Source organism: Amborella trichopoda, chromosome 13, assembly GCF_054954075.1.
Source record: "Amborella trichopoda isolate Santa Cruz 75 chromosome 13, AtrichopodaSantaCruz75HAP2 v2.0, whole genome shotgun sequence".
NCBI classification, from domain to species: domain Eukaryota; kingdom Viridiplantae; phylum Streptophyta; class Magnoliopsida; order Amborellales; family Amborellaceae; genus Amborella; species Amborella trichopoda.
This window is the reverse complement of record NC_142348.1, coordinates 38,580,955-38,590,775: the sequence shown is the minus strand read 5'-3', so window position 1 is coordinate 38,590,775 and position 9,821 is coordinate 38,580,955. Positions and strand designations below refer to the sequence as shown.

General features: G+C 34.2%; 1 protein-coding gene across 1 annotated transcript; it reads left to right on the top strand.

Moving 5' to 3' along the window:
- The first annotated feature begins 6,361 nt into the window (after positions 1–6,361).
- LOC148779205 (uncharacterized) lies at positions 6,362–7,593 on the top strand. Its single transcript, XM_088855973.1, has 2 exons — positions 6,362–6,431; positions 6,521–7,593. Exons 1-2 carry the CDS (start codon positions 6,362–6,364, stop codon positions 7,285–7,287), a joined length of 837 nt encoding a protein of 278 aa, XP_088712099.1. The 3' UTR covers positions 7,288–7,593.
- Positions 7,594–9,821: the final 2,228 nt, after the last annotated feature.

The following is a 9,821-nucleotide window of genomic DNA, read 5'->3' as shown; positions in this document are numbered from 1 at the left end:
ACTTATGAGTGTTTGTAAAATGAAATAATATAGTAGAACATGAACTCAGTGGGAGTATGGTCCCTCATGGACCATATTAAGCAAATGATGTTTGTAGATACCGAACTGTGTTTGACGATCTAGGCTAGTTGGTTGGGAAAAACCCATGTTATCTGGACATGAAGAACAAACCAATGAGAGTTTATGGATTAGCCCTTGATGAGGTCGGAGAACATGCCCGGATGAGTGAGCCAAGGGACTATGTGACTCTTGTATGTGATGATGGCCTACAGAGACAAGGGCCAAAACCTCATCCATATACCATCACACGGCACGTATATCGATAGATAGTTTGGGAAAGCCAAAAATCCACCTTTTAGAGTGAAGCATATGCATGTGCGAGAGATACCCCTATACGCCATGAAGCTGTGATCGCATAAGGTCTTAGTGACATTGACTTGTCTCTAAGGGAGGACTTGAAATCTACAGACTAGAATTGGGACCCTTTGGCTCATCGACTGGACTTTAGTGATTCGCTAATGAGCCCCAGTTTGGACTATGGATCATGGGAAATACTAGATCGGTCTGATAGCAAGTGTGGTCTGTAGTCCACAGTTGAAAGTAGAGTGCCCCATGATTGTTGATTCCTAAACCATATGGATCATTTTCGCATCAAATTAATTTAATTGTGTTTGTTTTATGATGAAAATTATTTTCATATTATTATTTGAATTTTTATGAACCCCTGGATATTTTATTTATAATTTTTGGATTTATAAAATTAAAGATATTGATTTTACAATTGTTTAAATATTCAAATAATATTTTAAAATATTTTTATTCATTTTAAGTATATAAAAATATCATGGGAGCCCGTTGTGCACATGGGCCCTCCATATTTTAAGAAGGTGAAGCCCATGAGTGCTTCCCTTGGGTGGCACCCTCCGTTCTTATTCTCTTTCCTATTTTTTAGTGATATGGCATGTGGCCATATGGTTGGAAGATATTGATTAAATATTGACTTGATGATATATCTTTAAAAGATTTTGTGAAAAGATTGAGCGGACTTGTGCTATTTTATGGTATGCACAATATTTTGATTAGATTTAATTTATTTAATTTATATTGATGGGAAAATGGTTTAGGAGAGGGGGATAATGGTTCATGCACCTTTCATAATGTTGATGACTCATCTATAGAATGAATGGCTCATATCTCTCACCCCACAAGTCACCCAAGATCAATGGTTCATATTCAATATCACAAAAAGAGGCAAGCCAAGGAAAACCCTAAGAAACCCCAATCTTATTCAAGCCTATAAAAAATAGATTGTCTCTACCCAAAATCTCTACACTTTAGCTTTCTATCTCTCTCTATTAAGAAAAGCTCCCCTCTCTCTCATGAAAGCAAAAGGGGACACACACTACTCTCTCATCTTTGATCTCTCTCTCTCTCCCACATTGTGACATAAATTAAGGGTTTAGGTTATGAAGTTCTTCTCTCTTATATCTCTCAAATATGGATTTATGACTAAGGGTTTTAGAGTTTAGCAAAAAAAGAATCCATCTCTCTCAAACTAGGTTGCTAAGAGAATTCATCTAGGGTTTGAGTTTATGATCAAAGGGGTTCATGTTCCATTGGTGTCGCTTGGCCGAAATTTATTTTTTCGGTTTGAGATTGAAGCTAGACTGTTGATCCGCCCATCGGATGGTGGTGACTCGTGTGAGGTGTAATAAACCCGGTTGAGGTAATCTCTAGCACTATTCCTTTTGTTTCTTGCAATCTTATCTTTTATTCTCAAGCATAGTGCATAGTTGTTTCAATGACATTAAGTTGCAGCGTTTAAAAATTCGCCGAGTCGAACCGGACTCGCCCGGTTCGACTCGGATTTCACGAAAATGGACCGGATTGTTTCAAGAATCGGGAATCGTCCGGTTCTAGAGAGAGCCGGACGATTCCGCACAGTGACTCGCCGATTCACTGTGCGGAATCGGCGAGTCCGTGAAGAACACGAGTTGCACAGTGTTCTTCACGGATTCTTTCAAATTTGTCATTTTTTGATCATTTTTTTTGTTTTTTTTGGCATGTGATCTGATTTGCAGGCTGTAAACAGCTTTATTCAGCTTTTTCAAGAATTAAATGGTGGAAAAATTGGTTGTTTTTGGATCACAAAAATTTCGGGGTTTAGGGTTTCCGCCTTTTCTGAAATTTCATGCCAAATAGGGCATGAATCTTTCAAAATTTGTAGGCATTTTGATCTTAAAGCTGTGAATCAAAACCTTTTGTTACTAATTTGTGATAATCGTTGAGAAAAACAGAGTTTTTTGGAGATTGAAGGCTTCGGTTCACAAAAACAGGTAAGAACTTTGGGTTTTTTTTTTTTTCCGCCATTTGATTTATTTCACGGCATATTTTGAACAAAATGAGTTCAATAATTAGGGTTTTTAATCTTTATTGTGTCTAGTATGATTTAAAATTTTCAATTTTACGTAATCTAGTCAATTACAGCAAGAAATTTGATATGAACAGTGAGATGTCTGCGAAACCAAATTCCGCTGTTTTTTTTTTTTTTTTCCGCCTTTTGATTTTGTTTTCATGATATATTAGAAATAATGTGTTAGAAATTTAGGTTTTTGATTCCTTATATTGTTGTTTATCAGAAAATATACTCAATTGGATGTAATTTATTCACTTAGAGGTGAATTTTACAGTTAAAATCGCTTATGTAAAACGAACTATGTGAAAAACAATTTTTTTTTTTTTTTTTTTTTGTAGCCCATGATAGAATTTTTTGTAATCCATGATCGAATTTTTTGTAATCCATGATCGAAATGTTTGTTTTTTTTTCTTGTAATCCATGATCGAATTTTATTTTTTATTTTTTATTTTTGTAACCCATGATAGAATTTTTTGTAATCCATGATCGAATGTTTTGTAATCCATGATCGAAATGTTTGTTTTTTTTTGTAATCCATGATCGAATTTTTTGTTTTTTGTTTTTTATGTAACCCATGATAGAGTTTTTTGTAATCTATGATTGAATTTTTTGTTATCCATGATGTAAATGTTTTTTTCTTTTTTTGTAATCCACAATCGAATTTTTTGTTTTTTTTTTTTTTTGTAATCCATGATCGAATTTTATGTAATCCATGATCGAATTTTTTGTAATCCATGATAGAATTTTCTGTAATCCATGATCGACTTTTTTGTAATCCATGATCGAAATGTTTGTTTTTTTTACTTGTAATCCATGATCGAATTTTTTGTTTTTTTTTTTTTTTTGTAACCAATGATTGAATTTTTTGTAATCCATGATCGAATTGTTTTTTTCTGTTCTTGTAATCCACGATTGAATTTTTTGTTTTTTTATGTTTTTTTTTTTTTTTTGTAATCCATGATCGAATTTTATGTAATCAATGATCGAATTTTTTGTAATCCATGATCGAATTTTTTGTAATCCATGATTGAATTTTTTGTAATCCATGATCGAATTTTTTGTAATCCATGATCGAATTTTTTGTAATCCATGATCGATTTTTTAGAAAATTTATGATTTTTTTTTTTTAATCCATGATCGAACTTTTTGAAAATTTGTTAATTTTTTTTTTTAATCCATGATCGAATTTTTTGAAAATTTGCTGTACTTTTTTTTTTTTATTTCTTTTTATCCATGATCGAATTTTTTGAAAAATGATGATTTTTCGAAAAGATGTGAAAATCGTGATAAAGTTTTGATTATCATGATGTATTAAACATTTAAACCCAATTTTTAATTTTTATTGTTTGAGTTTGCTGTAAATTTTTTTTTTTTTTTTCCATGATCGAATTTTTTGAAAAATGATGATTTTCCGAAAAGATGTGAAAATCGTGACAAGGTTTTAATTATCATGAGGTATTAAACCATATTTTAAATTTTTATTGTTAAAGTTTTTGTTGAAAAAATTGTATGTTGATGGATTAGTTATGCAAAAAAATGCATGTTATTATATTTTCAATACAAAACTGTATTTTTTTTATCTGTTGTTCATGGATTTTTTAGTTGGAATGACTGATGTTAGCCGGCTCTTTGAAGAATTGTTTTGATTATTAATTTTTTAATGCAAAAAATGTATGTTCTTGATAATTGAGTTGTAGCCATGTTTGGAGCTTGCATTTTGTATTATTCTAAATGTTTGTAATTGATATGTACGAAAATATTATTGTCCTTTTGCAATAACAAATAACAACGAATATGACTACATGAACTACCGCAACATATTATCACTACATATGGTGATTATTTTTCTTTTTGAACTGTCAGGTTAATTTAAACTTTTTACATCTTAAAACAGTTGAATCATGTGAAGATCTACAGAAGACCCTGCATGGGAACATGGGGTCAGACTTGATCCCAACAAGAAAGACAAAATTATTTGTAATTACTGTCAAAGAGTGATAAGTAGTGGGGTACATAGGTTCAAGCAACACTTGGCAGGGGTTAAGGGAGAAGTTTCTGCATGCACTAGTGTCCCTAGTAATGTAAAAAAAAAGATGGTGGCAATTCTTAATGCTAGCAAAGGTAAAAAAATTGCCAAACATAGGATGAATGAGGAGATAGCTAGTTTATATACACCATCAAGCAGGAATGATACAGAAGAGCAATATAATTATGACCTAGAAGAGCATTATAATAATGAGCTGGACATGGCCACAAGATTGAGTTTACATGAACAATATCAGAGGGAATGTGGGTTTAGAATGCCTGGTGGGTCTAGCTCAGACATGCATGGTGGGCCTAGCTCCGATATGCATGGTGGGCCTAGTTCAGATATGCATGGTGGGTCCAGCTCGAGTATGTATGGCGGGCCCAGCTCAAATATGTATGGAGGGGTTGGTGGCAATATGTATCAAGGAGAATCAGTTGTTGAAGAAATTGTTTCTAAGTTACCTAGGAGTGCCAGTATTGCAGGTCATGGTCGTAAAGACCCATTTCTCTCAAAGCCTAAGTCACAACAGATGACCCTAAAAGGCATGGTTAAAGGTACAAGAAACATGTTAGGGAGATATGTTGGTAAATGGTTCTACGATAAAGGGATTCCCTTTGATGCAGCCAATAGCCCATATTTTCCACCTATGGTTAGTGCAATCCAGAGAGCCGGGCCCGGGGTAAAACCCCCGACGACATATGAGCTCAGTGGGCCAATATTAGATGAAGAGGTAGAGGAAGTTAAAAAGTGGATTGAAGAATATAAACAGAGTTGGCCAAGGACATGAATTACTCTCATGAGTGATGGTTGGTTGAATAAAGTTAGCAAAAAGGAGTTTTTAAACTTCTTGGCCTATTCCCCAAAAGGTACAGCTTTTTTGTCTAGCAAAGACGTATCAGGGACGAAGAAGGATGCAAACTTCTACGTACGACTATATGATCAGATAGTGGAGGAAGTGGGAGATAAGCATGTAGTCCAGTTTATTACGGACAATGCGCGTGCATGTGTTTCTGCGGGCAGCAAGTTGATGGATAAGAGGAAGCATCTAGTATGGACCTTGTGTGCTGCACACAGCATCGATCTTATGTTAGAGGAAATCGGTGAGATCAAAATTGTGAAGGAGACTCTTGATGAAGCAAGGTTGGTGTCGAGATTTATATACAACCACTCTAAAATATTATTTCTGTTTAGAGAACACTCTAAGAAAAAAGAGATAATCAGGCCTGCCATAACCCGCTTTGCGACTGATTACTTAGCTGTGGACTCCATTCAACAATCTAAAGGTGCATTAAAGAGATTGTTTACTTGTGAAGAGTGGTTAAATGACCGCCTCTCGAAGTCCAGTACCGGTGTAAAAGTGGACAACATAATCTCAAATAGGTTGTTCTGGTCTCGATGTTCCAGTGTTGTAGAGGCCACTGCCCCTTTGGTCACGGTGTTAAGAATGGTGGATGCTGATAAGAAAGCTACCATGGGTATCTTTTATGAAGGTATTGAGAGGGCGAAATCAGCTTTTGGGGAGAAGTGTAATTTTGCTAGCAAAGTGATCAAGATTATAGAAAAGAGGTGGAACACCAAATTCGGACGTCCAATTCATTATGCTGGTAAATATATATTTATATCATTACAATGTTTCAGTTTAAATCATTTTTTTATGAAATTGTAAATGACATTTTTCTACCTATATATTTTTTAGGTTACTACTTCAACCCAATATTTTTCTATTTGACACCTGAACAACCCCACAAGATTATGGCACGGGTCAGATACATTATTGCAAGGTTGGAGAGAAGCCATCGAAACCAAGTAGCAGCAATACAAGAGGTATTATTTAATGTTTGGGTAAGAACTTCATTGAGTTGTTATATTTGTGCGGAATAATGCACTAAAACGTAATATATTTGTTTTAGCTTGCTATGTATAGGGATGCTATAGGATCCTTCGGAACTAGACTTGCCAGAAATTCTCGAACTATGATGGATCCAGGTTATCCCCTCGCTAATATTTTGTTTATTCATATATTTAATCTTATGAATTGTTCTTGCCCTTACAATGCTTTTTAAATTTTAATCCAGCTGAATGGTGGGAGATATATGGTACTGATGCACCTCACCTAAAGAGGATAGCAATCAAGGTGCTCTCCCAGACATGTTCTGCTACTGGCTGTGAGCGCAACTGGAGTACGTTCCAATGGTTGCACACTACTAGGAGGAATCGACTCGCTTCTGAGAAGCTTCATAAACTAGTCTACGTTCATTATAATTTAAACCTTAGAGAGCGACAAATAAGAAGGAAGCTTGAAGACTATGGGCCGATAGACTTAGACACAATATTTGTCACAGACACAGCAGACCGATGGGTAGTAGAAGAGGAGGAGCCAGTGTTGCACAAGAGAGCGTTCCTTGAGGCTATCGGTGATGAAGATATTGAAGAAAGTGATGAGCGGCATGAAAGAGGAAGCAGCCAGCCAATGTATCCACAATATGTCGGTGATATTGCACCTAATGAGGGAGAGTGGGAAGGGGGTCTAAGAGAAAATGAGAGAAATGATGATTCTGAGGCCACCCTATCCCATCCATATTATTCACATATCGAGTCCCAACAGCAACAGTGTAGGGATGAGCACGACAGTGCAGGTGAGCATGAAGGATGGACAAGCTTCGGGGATTTTGGATTGGGAACACAACAAAACACTAACACTCAGGGATTTGAGAATAGTCAGACGCCCGCTAATATCGATGATTCGTTTTTAGATCGAATCAATGAATTGTCAAACGAATTCAATCAATGGCACCAGCGTGACCAAGAAGAACAACAACGTCGTCTATCATTTTATTTTTAGATCGTATGTTACTAATTTTATGCTTTATTGTAGTCCATGTATGTTGATATACTTATTCCATGATAATTCTATGTTTATCCTTTTGTGTGATGTAAATTAAATGTTGAATGGCGGTTCATGCAGGGGAAGAACATATCAATATTCGCATATTCATTCAAAAACATGAAAATTCTTAATGGAGTACCCTCATTTTTTATTGAATTCCTAAAAAACAATATTTATAATGAATTTTAATAAATTTTTCTGATTTTTTTGAAGCTTTATTCAGACCGATTCACCCGATTCCGATCCGGATCGCCGATTCATTGATCCGGATCGCCGATTCGCCGATCCGGATCGGTTTTTGGAAAGCCCGATCCGGGTCACCGATCCGGTTTTTAAACCATTGTTAAGTTGTTAAGTTCTTGTTTTTATTGTTATGTTGATTTTATTTTGATATTTATTTTATTATAATAAAGACCTCATGTAAGTGATCTTTTGCCAAAAGAAAGGGGTAAAGCAAAAAAAAACAAAAATGTATTCCCCAAAAAAAAAGCACATATGTCTTTCTTTCATTTCTGTGTAACCCCAATCACATTTAAATTATACGTGACCCAACTTTTGAGTCGTTTGATTTGAATGTCACAATATCACACCAAAATACTGTTGCATTTTTAATTCTTTCTAGAAAACCTTTGTTACTGAAATTTGGGGCGTCCCATCTCCTTCTTGGGTGCACCTAGTAAAATAAAAAATTATATTTTTCATAAAAACAAATGAACAAAATACCCCTAAATATTCATGAAAATTTTGGTAATTTTTATCAAGCAAATTTTTATTATTATTATTTTTATCATGCTTTTTCCGATCAAATTTATGCATTCCCCAAATTTCATTGCAAGAATTACATGGTAAATATTTAAAAACAAAAAACTTTGAGCCATCAGATCAAGATCTAATACTCAAGAGCCAGGTTGTGACATTGTAACTCATGCCATCTTAGCCACCCACTCAGATATGACGGAGATTATATGGGTGGGGTAACTTAGAAGGGTATCGTTTGTATAAGGTTGAAGCCCTAAATAATCGAAGTAAAGCACAACTCTAAATAGTATTGAAATCATCTCTATTTATAAAATTTAAACCTTAAAAATAGTGTATAATGAGCATATCTATATATACTATAAAATATTAAAAATTGAGGACCTAAATATGCATTATAAGATGAATTATTTCCTAGATTTGAAATATATATATTTTTTTTCACGTCTATAATCTCGAGGTCGAGATGATTGATTTAAGGGTTTTTTTACATCAAAATAGCCTTATGAATTTTTGAGTTATGCCTTAATTTAATTGTTTAAGGCTTCAACCTTATATAAACTTTTGGGAAAGGGGCTTTGGTCGTGGTGATAGCACCTCACATTCTAGTTACCACATTGTAGTTTTCATTCCCACCGCTAACACTACTCTACTAAAGATGATGTCACTTTTTACCTTAAATTAACTTTTATTCTCATTGATCCCCGGGTACAATTTTGGCTAAATTGTGACCAAATTCCCCACGTTAAATTATTTGATAAAAGTTAATAAAAAGGAGAATGAGAGAGATTTTCAATGGAGTTTATTAATTTATTTATTAAGGATAATTTGGTCATAATTTAAACCAAAATGCATCAAGGACTCAACAAGAAAAAAAAAAAAGAAGAATAAATTTGGGGTAATAAGTGAAGGAGACTTTTCCACATGGAGCATTTTGGGTATATTGTTCCCCCCAGGGGGATCACATAATTTTCCCTATATAATATTCTTCTAATCGTGAAATGACATTATGTTACATTATAACAAACCATTTCTTCTGCTTTAGGGCTTTTTTCAAAGGGTTTGTATACAATGATACCATTTACCTTTGATACAAGGTGGTCACAGTTCTTTAGAATCATTTGATACCATTTGATATAAAATTTGATAGTTTGAATGTGTCATAAAGTTCAAATTTTTTTTTTTAAAGGTTGAGCTTTTTTCAATGGAATAATTGCAGCCATCCAATGTCACATCCAATGGTCGAGATTGATGTGACCACCATGTATCAAAAGTAAATGGTCTCATTCTATAAAGGATGCGGTTTGTATAGAGCCGAGGCTCTAAACAATCAAAATTAGAGCCTAGCTTCAAATAACATCGAAAAATGTGGTTTTAATATTAGAAATCTTTGTGATAGCCTTAAAACATATTTTTATCTCTAATTATAAAATTTAAAGCTTAAAAAATAGTGTAGATCGAGTAGATCTATAAAAACTTGAAAATCTTGAAAATTGACGATCCAAAACTGCATTACAAAATGCACTATTTTCAAAACTTGAAATTTATGTTTTTTCTTATGTCCATACATCTTGGCGTTGAGATGATCAATATGAGGATATTTGAGCATCCTTTTCTAGTGAAATTTTTGAGGTGGGATCTGATTTGATTGTTTGGACCCTCAGCTCTATATAAACTTTTGCCTTTATAAATAGCCCTTCCTTAAGAGGGAAAATGGTCACATGCCACAATTA

Bases quoted from the DNA above. Each gene is read 5' to 3' on its own strand.
- LOC148779205 (XM_088855973.1), top strand. From the start codon at position 6,362: ATGTATAGGGATGCTATAGGATCCTTCGGAACTAGACTTGCCAGAAAT. The intron at 6,432-6,520 runs GTTATCCCCTCG...ATTTTAATCCAG, and splicing joins TCGAACTATGATGGATCCAG to CTGAATGGTGGGAGATATAT.